General features: G+C 41.2%; 1 protein-coding gene across 5 annotated transcripts in view; it reads left to right on the plus strand.

The window, feature by feature from the left end:
- Positions 1-18,396, plus strand: part of HS3ST5 (heparan sulfate-glucosamine 3-sulfotransferase 5) — a 271,378-nt gene that overhangs the window by 244,688 nt on the left and 8,294 nt on the right. For all 5 annotated transcript variants that reach the window (XM_078054842.1, XM_036074703.2, XM_036074700.2 and 2 more), the window contains one exon: positions 15,774-15,912. In XM_078054842.1, coding sequence (XP_077910968.1) covers positions 15,806-15,912 — 107 coding nt within the window. In that variant the 5' untranslated portion in view covers positions 15,774-15,805. The remainder of the gene's footprint in view (positions 1-15,773; positions 15,913-18,396) is intronic.

Below are 18,396 nucleotides of genomic sequence, written 5' to 3' on the forward strand. Positions count from 1 at the left end.
CAAAAGAGGGAATATACAATTCTGCCTGGAAGAATCTAGAAAAGATTCTTGGGGGAAGTGACATCTGAGCTGAATATTGAAAGATAAGTGCAATTTCTGCAACTGGAAATGGAAGAGTGGAAGGAAGAGCATGAGGAAAAATAGGAAGATATCTGGCATGTCTTGGAAACAATGAATATTTGCCGAAGTTAGGGTCTGTGTGGGCATGTCATAAGAAATGAAGCTGGAGAGGTGAAAGAGAAATCGGGGGTGGGGGAGGTCAACATCTAGTTAAATGCACAGTGTCACACTGGGTCATCTGGGAGAGAAGCTGCTTCAGACCCACAAGAGTGTTGGGGAACAAGGATTTAGCTTGAGAAAAAAAACACAGAGGGGTCAGTTTCTAAGGGAGGAATATGAAGACAGTAGTTTGCACATTATAACTCAGAGTACTGACTTGGTTTCAGATATAATGATCTGCCTTTTCACTGAAAGGTATTCGACATTTCACTAAATTGACCTTTTCTTGCCAATAGCAAACGCAATTGCATTATCATCTCTGTTCAAAGTTTGAGCATAAGAGCTTGCATTGTTAGGGGTACGATGTATCTCTTGAAGGTGAGCTTTTGCTGTTTGGCACTCAGTACTCCCTAAGAAGAAAGCTTCAGGGGAAAATCAGCACTGCTTTTTTTTTTTTTTTCTTAAAGCTACAGATGATGGAGAAATATGCCTGTATTCGTTTTTTAATGCTGTATAACAAATGGCCACACACAGAGTGACATAAAACAGCACCCTTTATAAGCTCACAGTTGCATAGGTCAGGAGTGCAGGTGTAGGGGCACCTGTGTTGGCTCAGTCGGTTGGGCATCGAACTCTTGATTTCCACTTGGGTTGTGATCTCAAGGTCGTAGGATCAAGCCCCACATCAGGCTCCACACTCAGTGTGAAGTCTGCTTGGGATTCTCTCTCTCCCTCTCCCTCTGCCTCTGCCCTCCACAATGGAGTATTCTCTCTCTCCCTCTCTCTCTCTAAAATAAAAATAAATAAATCTTAAAAAAAAAAGAAAAAGTGCAGGTGGGGGTACAACTGGAGTGTCTCTGGAGAGTCTCACAGGCTGAAATCAGGCTGTCAGCTTGACAGGGCTCTTATCTGGTGACTGTGGGGGAGGAATCTGCTTACAAGTTCATTGTCCTCGTTGGCAGAATCTAGATCCTCGTGGTTGAAGGAATGAGGTCCCCTGTTCTTTCTGGCTGCTGGCCAGAAGTTGCTCTCAGTTCGGAGAGGCTGCTGTCCAAGTCCTTGCACCTTCCAGCTCGCAGTTGAATCCTTGTCTTGCATGGACACTAAGCTACCAGCTGAAGAGAACTTCCTGCTTTTCAAGAGATCCTCTGATTAGATTAGGTCCACCTAGATGATTTCCTTATCTTAAGGTCAACTGATTAGCAACCTTAATTACAATCCACAAAATCTTTTTGCTCTGTAATATAACATAATCACAGAAATAACATCAGGAGCAGAGTTCGTGGGGGACATGAAAAATCCTTCCCTGACTACGTGCCCTTTGCCATCTCGTCAGAGCACATCTCAGATGGATCCATTTACTTTTCTTTGTAAACTGGAAGAAGTTTTTGGCCCCTTTACAAGATGAAACAAAGAGATAACATTTCTTTGAATGTCTATGAAGGGAGAGAGTTTCTCCTGGCTGAGTGATTAAGGAGGTGAGCAAGAAATTTGTGTGAGTTTAAGGGAAGAGGAATAAAATAAAAGACACTTTCACTTCTGGCAGTATGGTCAGAGAGATAGTCTGTGTCACACTTGCTACTGAAATAACTAAAATGTGTGGTGAAATAACTAAACTATATGTCGATCTCTATAAATATATAACTATATCTGTAAGGCTTCTTGAAAGTAAGGAATCAACAGAGTCCCAAAATGAGATACAATCAGGAAACATGATTGGCAAGTAAGTTCCAAAATGAAGATTACTCTGAGCATTTCTGCCAAATTCTAGGATCCTTTAGCGTCCACTTTGATGGTTTTATGGGCTTAGTTGTGAGAAAAAAAGCACAGGACCTGGTCAGTGCAAGGAATCTAAACTGAGACACTCATAAAAATAGTATTCTAGAGAATTATACTGTCATTGTAAGAAGGAATTAGAAATAAAAGCTAGTTCCATAAGGAAATCAAAAATTTGGACACAGGATAAAAGGACAAAATTCCCTGAAGATTCATAATCACAAATTTGTTCTCTCTTGAGTATGGGATTCTAATTCATCCTACATATATGGCCCAAAAAACCTCAAGCATGATCCCAGAGGACCATGTCCTCAGGCAACTGGCAGAAAGAAGCAAATTTGTAACTGCTTTGGAAAATTCAACCTCAACCCCAGCTTCAAAGAATGCCAAAAAATACAGTTCCTTGGAAAATGAACAACTCAGAATGAGAATCAGAACAAACAAGGAAATAAGACATGAGTAAAACAACAAACCCAAAGGTCTCAGATAATGAGATTTTTGACAGAGTATTAAAAAACTATGTTTAATGATGTTATTTTAGTTTTAGCCTGATTATCATCTTAGCCTGAATTTTGCCCCTACTAATTGGACACTTTTACTATTGTTACTGTTTAATACAATAAACATTTGGATCATTACCTTTTATTTGAAACAGAATTGCCTTTAGGAAAAGTCTTTAGGTGAACATTCACTGACTTTGTGTTTAACTATAAATGTCTTTTTTTCACACTCAATTTAAAAGATTTATTTATTTTTAATTTTATTTTTAAAATTTAAATTCAATTAATTAACATATAATGTATTATTTGTTTCAGGGGTACGGGTCTGTTATTCATCACTCTTATATAATACCCAGTGCTCAATACAACACATACCCTCCCCGATGTCCATCACCCAGTTACCCCATCCCTCCATTATTCCCCTCCCCTCCAGGAACCCTCAGTTTGTTTCCTATGATTAAGAGTCTCTTATGGTTTATCTCCCTCTCTGGTTTTATCTTGTTTCATTTTTTCCTTTCTTCCCCTATGATCCTCTGCCTTATTTCTTAAATTCCATATATCATGCACACTCATTTTTATAAGGAAGTCTGGGTATAGGATTCAAGGGAAGTGGTTATTTTCTTGAAGCACATTCTATTAACTATATTATACCACCGTGTTCCATTTTCCATTGGTGCTGCTTCGAAGTTAACAATCAGGCTGTCGGTTCTTTCAAAGCAATGTATCTTTTCACTCTGCTTTTAAGATCTTCTCTTTCCCTTTGCAGATCTGTAGCTTTACTGTAGGTCCTGGTATAGAAGAAACCTTTCATTTATCCGATTTGGGATTTACTAGGTTTCCTGGTTCTCAGGATTCATATGTTTCAATAAATTTGGAAGAAATACGAATCACCATCTCATTGAGTATTCTTTTTTTCTTTCTACTGCCTTCTGAAGCTGATGAAATTTATGTTAAATCTTCTCATTCTATTCTCTATAACCCTTACCCTACGTTTTGTATTTTCTACCTGTTTGGACAGAAATTTAGTTCATTTCACCTCTCCAACTCACACTTCTCTATGTAAACACAAGATTAGAGAAGGAAAGATTCTACTTCTAAACTCACCAGCAGGACAGTTTACTAAACTCCAACAACTATTTAATGAAGTGAAAAGAAACTTTAGGGGGAAAGACACCCTGCTTCCACAAACATTAGTTACATATAGCAGTGAGATACTGAGATTAAGAGTAATTGGAATTCTATGCCAAAATACAATTCAGTTCCCATCTCTTTCCTTAAGACATTATTCTACTAAATGAGACCCCTGAACAGAAGCAGAATTAACTGGCTCCTTTTAAGTTCGATCATTACAAATGCAAAATGAGTATCTTCCTGCAGACAAGAGAGCCAGAGGACTACTCAAGCTAACACAATAATGGTAGCTGCATGTAATAAATTATGTATGCATGATATCAAAAGCTGAATGGAGGGAAGAAATGGAGAACCCATTTGAAAATTTGGAATTTGCTCAAAGCTGCTCCTGCAGTATTTCCCAGGAGGATAAGCACTAAGCACAGTGCAGCGATAAACTCCACAGTTCTGTATAATTTATCAACTTTTTTCCTTTTCATTTCTAACATTGACCCTTCATGGTTAACTGAAGAAACAAAGAGCTAAATAGCTTCCTTAGCCATTTGATAGAGCAGTTATGAGCATCCTGACTGATACATTTTCTGCTTAATCTACTAGCAAACGGTGTCCATTTTCCTCTTAATCTACACCCTATCTCCACATTCGACTTGACACACACAGAACACTGCTTCCATGCCCTTGTTCTTGTGACTCTCTTCATTTGTTTCTTTCTCATTACAGCTCTCTTATGTGTTCATTATAATAGAAGAAAAGCGAATTCTTGATGACAATTTTCCTCAGCTGCCCTTGGTTAATTTTTTCAAAATGCGATTCCTCTGGGTTCTCTGACAGCTGGGCAAATTGAAAGCTAATCAGTAGAATCTTCCTTAAGTGTCGGTATCTTTTCAAAGAAATTTCATGTCTTAGAATGAGAGGATTGTTTTTCACAGGAATAGGCAGTATAATGTGATGTAGCCATCTTGAAAGGGGTCAAACTGTTTAAAACTGGGGGATAATAAGAAAAATTGAGATTTACCTCAGGCACTAATTCCCCCCCACACACACTGCAATGGTCTTTACTTCCTTATCCATTAATCTGTCATTATAGGAATATTCATTTAGTGCTCATCTGGTGGCATCCCTTAGAATAAGAGAACTTTAGACCCAAAGGGATTGCTGAACTTGTCCCTTCGAAGCCCTTTCTTTCTTGGGTGAAAAAAACAAAAGATATGGGAGGTTAAATGATTTACCCACAGTCACATAGCAGGTGAGTAACGTAGTTTGAACTTCCCGGGTTTTTTTTGCCTCGAAGGGAGGAGGGGATAGGGAGACTGTTTTCTGCCCCTGGGAAGAGTAGATGCCTATGCAGTCCTTAGGTCCCCTTGTTTTCCCGTCTGTATGTTAGGGATGATGATACTGCCCTCTTCATCTCACAGGATTTCCCCCCACTAATCTATTGTAATGAAACCCCTATGCTGTTGTGTGTGCACACGTGCGTGTGTGTGTGTGCGTAAACATCATCCTTGTACGGCACTTGCTCTACTGTGGATATTAGGACTGTAGAGCTTTGTGTGTCCTGAAGGCAGATGCCATTTTCAGTACTGGGGACCCAGGGAAGATATGGGCCTCAGGGAAGACCACAGAACTGAAAGAAATAAAGGGGAGTAGAATTCCCAGCTCTGTAAGAAGATGTGAAGAGTTGTGTTCTTAGGTGATAGGCTTAAGACAATGTCTGCCTCCTGAAGCCAAGCATCTGGAAAAAGAAGGAGGTGCCGCTGTGAACAGCTATAGCCAAGACACAAGTAATCTATTGTCTGAAGGCTAGAAGGACAGACTGCGGGGCTGTGCACATGATTTGTACAGCCCAGTGCAAAATGAAAATGTGGGCCTCTTGTTCAGAAATTGAGAATTTCAGGACCGTGCATGACAAGAGAGCATGAAACCAAGCATGGGATCCTTCTGAGTACAGAGCCCCATACAAAGGCACAGGTCACATACTCATGATGCTAGTCCTGTTTGGTCACAAGCACTTAATTTGGTGAAGTCTGATCTAAATATGCTCAGTGAAGTCTTCACTCAGCAAAGGGTTTTGAAAAGAGGAGTCTCGTTAAAGGAAGAATAGGACCTTTTAGAGAGTGGGGTTTGCCTGTAGTGTCTTGGATAGGAGGCAAGGACATTCCATTGGGCAAGTGGATCTTAGGACCAAGAGACGAGTCTCGGAGGTCCAGCAGACCCTGCGCTTGTGGGCATTCTTCATTCGCTGCCATCTAAGAGGGTCTGAGCTCTTGCTTAAGGGAAGACGCAGTTTCCTTACACTTTTATCAAGAATTGGCCCTGAGTACTAGAACACTACAGCAGGCATGGTCTGTGTGTCTCTTGCTCCCCGGATTATTCCTGGTGTCTGCAATGCCTGCCACATGTAGGTACTCAGCAAGCACTTGTGGATGCCTACTGACATAGGTGGTTATCTCAGTGTCAGAATTTAGGGGAGCCCTTCTGGCCTTGAAAGGAAGATCAGAGAGTCAAAGGAAAGAGGTGTCTCTGGTAATAAAAGAGGACAGTTTTGAAGCATATTAATAATACTGCAATTTAAGAAGATGTTAGCATGCCAAGACTGGACAGCTTTTGGTATAATTTTGCATACAAACTAATTATAGATTATTTTATAGATTTGTTCAATCTTTATAAGATTTTTTAAAGACCTTTTGCTATACTATTCTTTTGCTATCAATGTTACTATGAATTATAGCACTGCATTCTTTCTTTGTAAGTTCTGTTATTTAGAGAACATGGGCAGTGGCAGATGCAGGGAGAAACTGGAAGGAGGCACTGAGAGAAAGACCTAGAAAAGTGAAAACAAAAAGGGGTTGCAGGGGTCTCAGAAATGAAAGCAGACCCTTACAGAAAGGCAGGAGTATGAGGAGGCTAAAAGAGAAGGGGAACGTGAGATGGAGGCCCACTCTCTTTCCCACTGCACATGCGGTGGGCACTCAGGAGAGACCTGAATAATGACTGTCCTCAGGAAAAATGAATGGAGCATGATCAGTGGTGTGCTGGTAAATACTTAACAACCAGCTCTTGGGGAGGGGGATGCTTTCTAGTAATTGTCGGTTTCAATTGTGTAACTCCATCTCCCTCCATGTCCAATGTTGAGCTACCAACATGAATTCACTGACTGTGGAATTAGGAAGAGATGCACAGCAGTATCTTCACTGTATAGATACAATGGACTTAATCTCAAAACATAGATAATAGTAAAATGTAGTGGGGTAATTGGGAAATAATGGGGTTTAAAATACGTATTGCCTTTGTTTTCATTTATTTAATCATGAATTTCTATAATGTAATTCTTAATCATGGCATTAACAACTGGCTTGCCAAGTACAAGCCAGCTCCAGCACTCCAGTGGATGGGCCGTCACTGGATGCTCTTGATGTTATGTAGAAAGAGCTTTTCCAATTCTTATTTCTTTAAAGAAACTGAGAAAAGTAAAATATGAGACAGGATAAGAAAAGAAATGTAAGTTGTTTTGTGTGCTAAAGTTTGTCTATGTAGGTGTTGGGGGTTGTGTGGAGCTGCAGTGGGAAGGAGCATGGGGTCTTTTAAAACCATGTGGATGATAGGGACACATTAAAGTGTATTAAGCCTGAAGGCAACATGATCAAATTTCTGTTTGGAAAGACCACTCTTGGCATCAATATGGAGAATAAATTGAGGCAGGAAAAAAGTAATGGTGGAGAGAGCATTACTCCCAGTTAGGAGCCCATAGTACTCTAAGGAAAAGAGAACATGGCTTGAAGCAAGGCAGTCACAGATGACAATGCAGAGAAGTAGGTCGATTCTAGGAGTATTTTGGAGGTAGAATTTTACTGGCTGATTGGATGTTAGGGGCCAGATGGAGCCAAGAAGGAACTCCAAGGTTTTCAGTTTGGGCAACTCAGTGGGCAGAGGGGGTGCCATTCACTGAGATAGAGAGGGGAAGAGCTGAGAAAGGTAGGATGGGGGTGGGGTGATATGCGAGGTCACTAACAGATTTAACCAAGATCTTATGGAGCTCAGACATAAGAATCAAATCAAGCAGCAGTAAAAAGCAATGTTATTTTGATAATCTGCTATAAAATTTAACAAAAGGAAAGTCAAGTTCTTAAATTATGAGGGGGACAGGTGAGGTTCCCATGATTCTGGTTGGTTTTAATTAGAAATGGTATGGTGAGGAACCTCCGTACTGTTTTCTGCAGTGAGTGCATCAGGTTGCATTCCCACCAATAGTGCGTGAGGGTTCCTTTTTCTTCACTTTCTTGCCAACACTTGTTTCTTGTGGTTTTGATTTTAGCCATTCTGACAGGTGTGTGATGATATTTCATGGTGCTTTTGATTTGCATTTCCCTGATGATGAGTGATGTTGAGCATCTTTCCATGTGTCTGTTGGCCATCTGTATGTCTTCTTTGGAAAAATGTCTATACATGTATTCTGCCCATTTTTAATTGGATTATTTGGGGGTTTTTTGGCATTGACTTGTGTAAGTTCTTTATATATTTTGGATATTAACCCCTTATTGTATATATCACTTGCAAATATCTACTCCCATTCAGTGGGTTGTATTTTTGTTTTGTTGATGGTTTCCTTCACTGTGCAAAATCTTTATGGAGGTTCCTCAAAAAATTAAAAATAGAATTACCATATGATCCAGTAATTCCACTACAGGTTATTTACCCAAAGAAAATGAAAACACTAATTTGAAAAGATATATGTACCCCTGTGTTTATTGCAGCATTTATTTACAATAGCTAAGATATGGAAGCAGCCCAAGTATCCATTGATAGATGAATGGATAAAGAAGAGGTGGCATATATATATATACATATAAAATGGAATATTACTCAGCCATAAAATGAATGAAATCTTGCCATTTGCAATAATGTGGATGGAGCTAGGAAGTATAATGCTAAGTGAAAAACATCATCAGAGAAAGACAAATACCATATGATTTCACTCATACATGGAATTTAAGAAACAAAACAAACAAAGAAGCAAAGAGACAACCAAAAAACAGATTCTTAAATATAAAGAACAAAGTTGTGGTTACCAGAGGAGAGGTGGGGGGTGGGGGGGGAATGGATGAAATAGATGATGGGGATTAAGAGTATATTTATCATGATGAGCACTGAGAAAGGAATTGTTGAATCACTGTATTGTACACCAGAAACTAATATAACACTGTATGTTAACTATACTGGAAATAAATATATAAATAAATAAACATTCTAAAATAGATAAATAATCAATCAGGGACATTATATGGTACAAATGACCTCACTTCTCCATCAATGCAAGAAAAAAGAATTGAAAGGACTATAAAGGAATAAAAAAAATGTTGTAAGTAATGTGGCAACCAAAAACAACAGAAGAAGCCAAAGTAAAAGAAATGGTATGGTGAATATGAAAACCACCTTGTAAGGTTTTTGGGTTTTTTTTGTTTTGTTTTGTTTTTTAAAGATTTTATTTATTTATTTGACAGAGAGACAGCGAGAGCAGGAACACAAGCAGGGGGAGTGGGAGAGGGAGAAGCAGGCTTCCCACTGAGCAGGGAGCCCGATGTGGGGCTCGATCCCAGGACCCTGGGATCATGACCTGAGCCGAAGGCAGACGCTTAACGACTGAGCCACCCAGGCGCCCCACCTTGTAAGGTTTTAAAAACATTATTTTTCCATAAGAACAGCACCTTTCATTTTCATCATCATTATCATCACTTATTAATATTTTCCCTTCGTTTTATCAGGTTCAAAATATCCAAAATGCCCCTGTCACCTGCCCCTCCATGGGAACTCTTTTCCTCTTTTACTTTCTCTCACCTCCCCATCTTCTACTTCAAGGTTCAATGGCAGGTAATCTGGGTGGCGTTAAGTGGTTTTGTCTGCTCTCATCAATCAATAAACAAGTATTTATTAAGAGTCTCCCAGGTGAGCATCCAAAGCTCCATGATGGCATTGTAATCAAGGGACCACATGCTTTGGGGTCAGCTAATTCTGAATTTAAATTCTCCTTCTGCAGTTATCAGGCACATGCCCTTGGGTAAATAACGTGCTCATCTCTCTGCTCTTCGGTTCCCATCAGAAAAAATAAAATAGATAATACTTCACAGTTCCGTTGTATAACATGAGATAATAAATGTGAAAGAAAGTAACAGAGAGCATATTGCTCAATCAGTCTAGTGTCTGTCCACTTCATAAGGCTGTTGCTAAATGAGCTAATACTCAACAGACAGTTATGATTTCCTTGGAATAATTCTGCTATGTGAGTTCAGTCGTTTTTAATGAACTTCGATGCTATTCTGTTACTGTTTTTACTGCTACCAGGGGCTTGCGGTAACCATGTCTACAAGCTTTTGAGTGGCACTTGAGCATATCTTTATTATTATTATTTTTGAGTTCCCTTATTTCTTTGTTTCAGCTTGGGAATCATTTCTTTCTTTGCTTAGTGCTGCTTTCAGGAAACAGCCAGATGTCTATACAATGTGTCGTTTCTGGCCATGTACTCTGTTATTTAGATGCTCTGCTTTGCTCAGCTAAGATACCGTGTCTATTAAAGCTTTAGTAATCTGGGGAGACTGTAATTGTGCTGCTCTTGACACACTAGATGAAAAACACTGAGAGATTAAAAACTGGAGATGAAGGAGGGCTTAAATGTCACTGTAGGTCTTTAACCTTTATTTTATACATAAAAGGAAATAATAAACTTTTTAAAAAACTGTAATTTTATATAAATTGCCTATTACCAGTATGATTGCTGTGGTGAAAGATTAAGATATCCATTAAAGCTGGCATAGCTAAAGGGAAAGAACTTGGGGGTTGGAGGAGCAGTTAACTTTCTCCCCAGTTTAATACTATTTTTGGTAAACCTTGGATGGTGTGGCTTCTCTTTGGCTTATGTGCTCAGACCAAGAGCAGCAACTCCCAGCTTTTAAGACCCCAACCTGGCAGATGCTCAAGCACTTCATGATGGTCTGGGAAACCAAAGGGGCATCTTGAATGTTAAATCAACCACGTACCTTTGGTCTTCCCTGAGCAGGGTTTATTCAGGGGCTGCTAGGATACTGTCTCTTAGCATATAGTCTGAGACTGATTACAAAACAGAATGAGATTTCACTACCTGTGTCCTAGAGACACTTATTAGAAACTCCTGGCTTGGCCTCTTCGTTTCTGAAAAATTCCAAGTGATTTCCGCCTAACACAGTGTTAACTTCTTGTCTTCGTTTTTGGTAATTCTTTGCTTTGCCATGCTTTGCCATCTCACTTTGAAGAGAGAATATAGTGTTAGGATTCTAATATCTAACAGTAGTTTCCATTAAAAGTTATTTATATTAAAAAAGGCTTATATTTTTCACAGTCTAACTATATTATTAATGAGAACTGCATTTATTTTAGTCTCTTCCTCTTGAAAATGCATTGCAAGAACAAATATATCAGCCTCCTGAAGCTTTTGTGATGCTTCATTTTTGTAACATGCCCCAAATATCCATAAGTTCTATCCCACCTTGTCTTACTCAAGGCTCATGTCATAATAACCCTGTGAGATAGACTTTATTATCTTCATTGTACCGATGAGGATAGCAAAATCCAGAGAGTTTCCATTATAAAACCAAACCAAAATGTTACTCAGGGTCTTTGACTCCCAGTCCAGTGGACTTTGCACTTCACCACGTACGACTCGTTCACACTAGCTGAGCCCTCGAATGAAAACTGTGGTTCTCCTCAGCATCCTGGTAGACATGAGGATGCTTTGGAGAGTGCCATGGGCCTGCCATAAGGAGAGGAGGCAGTGTGAACAAACGTGTGGAGAACCCCCCGGTGGGCCTATCTAAGGCATCGCCAACAGAAGCTGGACTGACGGTAGCAGCTCACCCCACGGAGCAAAACCTCCATGGTGACCGCTGGACTCACCATGAAGGGAGGGTCTGTAGGTGGAGTATTGGAACTTTTGACAGTGAAAGATCCCCAGTGGCAGTGGAAAAAGTAGTGGCCTCATATTCAGTAAGGTTTCATAACCTACTGTTTACCAGATGGCATGTGCATCGCAGCAGAAGCTCGATAGCTTTGTTGTGATATCTTCTAAATCTCGGCTGTTTCCTCCGCAGCCTTCACAGCCCCGGTCATTTTTCCCCTACATGCAAATGTCTTCCCCATGTTATCCCTAAGCCCAGTGATCACCCTTCATTCCTGTAATTATCTACACAATGGACCTGACCCACTCCCACCCACTAATGGGCAGTATATTGGGATTTCCCCCCAAATTGCCCATCCACCAGGATCACCCTCTCCAGGAAGTTATTAACAGGATCCAGGAGTCTTGAAGGAGGAAATGCAGGAAAGCCATTCTGGGCCAGTGAGGAAGCTGGTGGAAGCATAGAGATGAGAGTGAGGAGGTATGAGAAGCAGTAAAGCAGCTGACCAGAAGGGCACAGAGGCTGGTGTTGGGGAGTAACAAGAAGGGAGGCTGACCGTCCAAGCTGGGCCCTCGGAGGGAAGGGCCCACACGTTCAAGAAGAGATCGGACTTGATCCAGCAAATAACCAAAAAACAGATGAGGGACAGAATATCTTGTATGAAGAAGAATAATCAGACTAAACAGGCCATAGGAAATGCACAAGGAGAACATGCCCACATGTTAAGAAATAAAGGAGGCATTAAGTGCCTCCACAACACAAGGCAAGAAGAAATTAAGGAGAAAGAGTTTACTGAACTTGGTGACTCAAGAGAAAAAAAAAAAAGACAGTAGAAAATGACTATGACTAAGGTTTATGTGTCATTCACTCCACTGTAAAAACAAAAACAAAAACAAACCACGATGCAAGATTAATTCAGACCCATTAAATTGGAATCTCTAAAGGTGGTGGTAGGTGTGCGTTTTCTAAAGTTTCTGCAAGCTCACAATAGAGAACCCCGAGCCTATGCAACAAGCAGAGAGATTCTGGGCTCACACCCTTCAGGTAGCTTTCTCTTCTGAGCCAGCGAGCAGGGTTAGCCCATAGCTGGGAGCTGTGGTGATTCCCACACACGAAGGCAGCTGCTGGCACCAATGGAGGGCCTCACCGCGCCCGGGACTACACAGACCGCAGGAACGCAGAGGCGGTCGGTTGGAGATGACTGTATTGGGCCATCAGCCCGAGAGGCCTTCCCTCCGGGAGCTGTGATGTGGCCCCGGCTAGAGACAGACCAGGGCGCCAGTGAGCTGGGGAAAGTGGACAAAGCACTGTGCGGTAGAGTCTGAAGCAGCAGAGTGTGGGCACTCCGTTTCGATGGTGGAGGAGGCCAGGTGACTTCCCCAGCCTCCCTCCAGGTTGCTCCTCTGTATGAGGCTGCTGACCCTCCCTAAGGCCATGGGACAAGCTCATTTACCTTGACTCTTTTTTTTTTTTTCTAAGATTTTATTTATTTGACACAGAGAGAGAGACAGCGAGAGAGGGAACACAAGCAGGGGGAGTGGGAGAAGGAGAAGCAGGCTTCCCGCAGAGCGGGGAGCCCGATGCGGGGCTCGATCCCAGAACCCTGGGATCATGACCTGAGCCGAAGGCAGACGCTTAACGACTGAGCCACCCAGGCGCCCCTACCTTGACTCTTCTCATCTGTCCCATTTGTAGCTGGCCCTCTTCAACTACATAATAGCTCTTGCTCTCTCACTCTGTGAATACACATGGAATTCATTCACATTAACAAAAGATGACATATAATCCCTATGTTAGCATCATATCAATAAATCTGTGTCGAGTGATGTTCCTAGTAGAAACCTTACTTCATTCTCACTGTGGGCCTACGGAGTAGGGAGGTCAGAGACTGTCCCCACTTTATAGATAGAGAAAGAGAGGCCCGGAGAATCTGGGCAGCCACGCCAAAGATCACAGAGCTCCTAAGAGGCGACCGTGATTAGGGGACTTGAACACAGCTTTCTTTTCTCCACCCTATTGCTGCAGTGTTTGCATTTCAACAGGGATCAGAGCCCTGTGCTAAAGGCCTATGCCTCCAGCTATGGACTTCGACACTAGACATTAACCTTGACACACAAAATTGACTCTTTCGGGGCAGCCCTGAATCACACAACACAAGTTGCTGCCTTTGCCTTCACTTTACCTCTGCCAGTTGTGTGATCTCAGGCAAGTTAGAGAAAATGGCCTGAGCTTCGCTTTACCTGTTCATAAAGTGGAAATAATTTCCTAGGGTTTTCTGAGAATTTCCTGAAATACCTCTTTTCCTTCTCTTCCCCATTTTACCTACACACAATGCAAGACGTGCTCAGTCAGAAGCACAGGCTCACCCAGTGCCTGCAAAGACCCATCTCCTATTGCCTCCTCTCTGCTTTGGCTTCTAGCCTTTTCTCTGTCCCCCTCAATGCCTGTGTCCAGCCACGCCAGCCTTCCTTCGCTTCTCAAACTAGCCAAGCCTTCTTCCCCCTCGGTATTTTTGTGCATGGGGGTTCCTCTGCCTGAAACCCACTCTGCCCTAGTCCTGTCCTCCTTGCTTCTCATCCTCAGCTGTCAGACCAAGTGTCACTCCTTCAGGAAGGACTGAACAGCTTCCTCCCGTTATTCTTTCTCACTGTATCCTGTAATTTTCCTTTGGTATTACAATTTGTAAGTATATGTGAATCCTATGTTTACTGGTTTAATATCTGTCTTCACTAGACCACAGACCCCCAGTTGGCCACTGTCTCTTTAGCACCTGGTAGAGAATCTAGCATATAAGGCATGTTCCATAAATATCTGTTGACTGTGTGTTGGATTAATACTGCTCTGACCTCTCTCCTTTGGGATTTCTTCCTACACCCTCCTCACCAGGTCATGTACTACATTCCACAGAAAAAGCATTCCCATGGAGCTCACATCCCTGACCGTTTCTTCATTTTTTTTCCTCAACATTTATTTATACATTATTATTAGGTGCATTCTCTGGTTGTTTTGCAATTACTTCTCCCCTTATTAGTTTTTCAAGGGCTAAAACTCTTTCAGGATCTTTTTTGGAATCCTCCATAAACCTAATAGAATAGCTGGATATGTTCTTGGTGCTCAGTAATCTCTTGACGAGCAAATGAATAGACCAGTCAATCAGTCCTGGTATATCCCTTTCCACATAGCAAACATGGAAATACCATTGCAAGAAAACAATTTCTACCCATGGCCCACTGCTGGAGTCCCTCTTCTCGGGTTACTATTTTGAGTTTCAATAAGAAACAAACCATCTTATCTTGAAAGGGGGATTGGATTTACTTTTAATAAGAAAGACTGAATTGAAAGCTTGCATTTTCCCCCCAAATTTAATAATAGCACTAGTAAAGCCTTACACTCCTCAACCAGCCTTATTTCAGGAATAAGAGTACAAAGCTTCCCGGTAAGCTTCTGTCATGATAGAAGAATGAGACCCATATCACCAAATCTGTGTGAATTCATTGAGAGCCAGAAGGGGGTCACACAGCAGGGGAATCTAGTCTGAGCATGTTTCCAAAACTCAGTCAGTCCAATCCAGGACTGGGCAGAGGAGGCGAAGGGCAACATCAGGTTACTTGGAACCACTGTCCTCCAATATCTGAGGTCCTGATAGTTACCACTGATGACCTCGGGGAGTAAAGAACTAGCTTTTGATCTCACCCCCTTCACAATTAGAACAAAACAAAACAAAAAAAAACATGCGAGTAAAATATGCCATTGCTATGCCCCAAATGATCACTTACTGAACAGGAATTTCTACATTTGTCTGGTTATTCTGGAGCAGAACCTTCAGTTTATTATTTGCCCTACTGGCAAACCTCAGGTTACCCGGCTGCTCATTTTATCAGTGTTCTTTGAATGACTAACAGTAACAACAAATATATGTACGTACACACACAGGGTATATATATGTTATAATACATGCATTAGTTCACTTTGACAATTGCCCAGCAGGTTCTGTCTAGTTAGGAGCTTCCCCCTAGTTTAGTGTTGGATCTTATAACGTGGGCCAGGAAAAGGAAGGCAAGTTTGGGTAAATACCTGTTACACCCTGAACATTGTCAAGGTCAGTATGGGATCTTTTCTCCATGAAGTATCAATCGCCTGTACTCCCCCTCCGTGGCTTTGTGACAAACCACAGAGCCTATTAGAGACGCCCGCTGATGAGTCCCCTTCTCTCCCTGTCTCTTAGGCTGCAGAAGTCCCGAAGGTTGATGGAGGGCCATGCTATTCAAACAGCAGGCGTGGCTGAGACAGAAGCTCCTGGTGTTGGGAAGCCTTGCCATTGGGAGTCTGCTGTATCTAGTCGCCAGAGTTGGGAGCTTGGATAGGTAGGTAATTCAACACATACTTACGCCTGTGTGACTTCAAGTGTCTCTTGATTTAAACTTCCTTAGGACATAATCCTAAACCTATCCATTTGTTTTCCTCTCTCAAAATTCCCAAGAAACGTGCTTTTCTGCAATATTGGTCTTGATTTATTGAGCCTTTAAAAGAAAGAGCTCCAAGTTGCTCAAACCAAGGTGTTCGTCAAGATCCATTTGTATTCTGTGTGCGTTGACATTTGTTTTCAGAGAAGGGATAAAGCCGTATATGTTAAAAATGTCCTTTACTAGAGCTCGGTGTGGTCTGTGTGCATCTGGTTGTCGACCTCTAGCCATCGCAAAATAGTGATGCTGTATCTATTTATCTTCATTTTAAAATTTATGAGTGAGCAATGAATGTGCTACTGGGAGAGTTAAAATTATGTATGAGACTGGAAAGGAGCTCATCAAGTTGGAATCCATTGCTTTGGAAAGATGGCTGCAGGCTTGGGGAGTTTTAACCATGTTAATTAAGTCTGGTTTCCAGGAGCTGAAAGGACCAGATGAGGAGGCTGTCGCTCAGAGTAATTGCCCAGAAAACAATGGAAAAATCCAGGGAGAGGAAATTTATAGAACTAGCACTTGGCTCTAAATAAGCAAACTGTTGAGAGGTACTAACTAGACTTGCAGAAGTCCCCCCAAATATCAGCTGGCTTCACATTGAGTACCTCTGGACTGTCCCACATTTGGTATGATTGGAAGAGACAAAGACGTTAATTTCTGAAATGAGAAACTCCCTTCTTTGCCCTTTAAAATTAATTCTTGCACCGGAAAGATGGAAATATGTTCTCTATGAATTCACTTCCCATTTTCCATGAAAATGCAGCCACACTTAAAATGAAAATATCTTCCTTACAATTTTCCTTTTCTAATCTGTAGGACTTATCACTAGGTTATTTAACAAATAATATTGCAGTGGTTTTTATTTTCCTTCAGCCAGTGTCAGTTTCAACTAGTAAAGTGAACCCGTCTGATGCTTTTCAATTCAAAATTCCTAAGTGAACTTCCCACTCACTGGTTGCTAACTACGGGAAAGGTATAATCCAGAGCTTGTCACTGACTTCAAGTAGTTCTCTAAAGTGGTAGTTAGTTATTAATGAAAAGCCTTGAAGTGGGCACCATTGTCCTGTCCCCAATGGAACTTTTATGTCAAGTTCTTCCCAATACCTTCAGTTAGCTTCCAATCATTTCCTTTTTATTGAGTGATTGATCCAATGATCATTAACACAGTAGTTATTTAGTCAATGATTCTTTTCATTTTTAACTTGGTGTCTGGTCTCTGATGGGACAGCTTTTGGGCTTTCCCAAAACCTCTAATTTGAGAGTTTGAACAAAATTATGTCTGAAATTGACACACACTTACTTAGGCCTATCCTTTAGTAACTGAAGACCCTGCTCTCTGGGTGGGGGGCTGAGCTGTCCCTTCCGGTCCTAAGATTCCATGTTTTTTTTTTTCCATGTCTGAGGCCCATGCTCAGCATCTACTCTTTGGGAAATAGAAATAATATGTTTTCTCCTACCATGAGTTAGGAAGTCAAAAAAGCAATTGTTCTGCAAGGTATGAGCTGCCAAGGTGGAAGGTAGAAAAAGGAAGGAAGGAAAGAAGGAACAGCCCTTTCTAGAAGTAGGGAAATTCTTTCCTGCTCTAACAGGACAGAGATGGTCTGTTTCAGGCTCTCTTGGCCAGAGTTCTGCAAGAGAATTAAGTCCTTACAGAAAAGGATCGTTCTAGATGCATTGGAGAGAAGTCCATCCATTACATTCAACAGATGCTGTAGTGAATTAGGGCTTAATTTTCAACCAGAACCCAAGAAGAGCTGAAAGATGAATTTGTGATATCCCCATCAATGTCACAATTAAAAATATCTTTGACTACGTATGTGTTACTACTTTTATATCTTCCACGTAGAGCTCTAGCATATTAATCTTGTTAACAAATTTATAAAAAACAAAATTCATGTTTCCCTAAAATATTAAATGTGAACCCCGTTATTTTTTATACTATTCCATATTTTCATGTTTTCCACAATGAGCATGAGTTGTTTCTGAAATCATAAAAAACAAACACCACAAACAAGTAATATATGAGTATAGTTTTCCATAAGCATTCTGATAGACGTTTAAACAGACAGGCAGGGCGCCTGGGTGGCTCAGTTGGTTAGGCGACTGCCTTCGGCTCAGGTCATGATCCTGGAGTCCCTGGATCGAGTCCCGCATCGGGCTCACTGCTTGGCGGGGAGTCTGCTTCGTCCTCTGACCCTATCCCCTCTCATGTGTTCTCTCTCTCTCTCATTCTCTCTCTCAAATAAATAAATAAAATCTTTAAAAAAAAAAAAATAAAAAATAAACAGACAGGCAAACTCTTTCCCCTCAGTTCTGTAGAATGCCGTGGCATGACAAAGTTTCCCTCTTCCTTTAATTATAAACATTACAGAAGATGAGAATGGTACA

This window comes from Halichoerus grypus, chromosome 9 (genome assembly GCF_964656455.1).
Source record: "Halichoerus grypus chromosome 9, mHalGry1.hap1.1, whole genome shotgun sequence".
Classification (NCBI taxonomy): Eukaryota; Metazoa; Chordata; class Mammalia; order Carnivora; family Phocidae; genus Halichoerus; species Halichoerus grypus.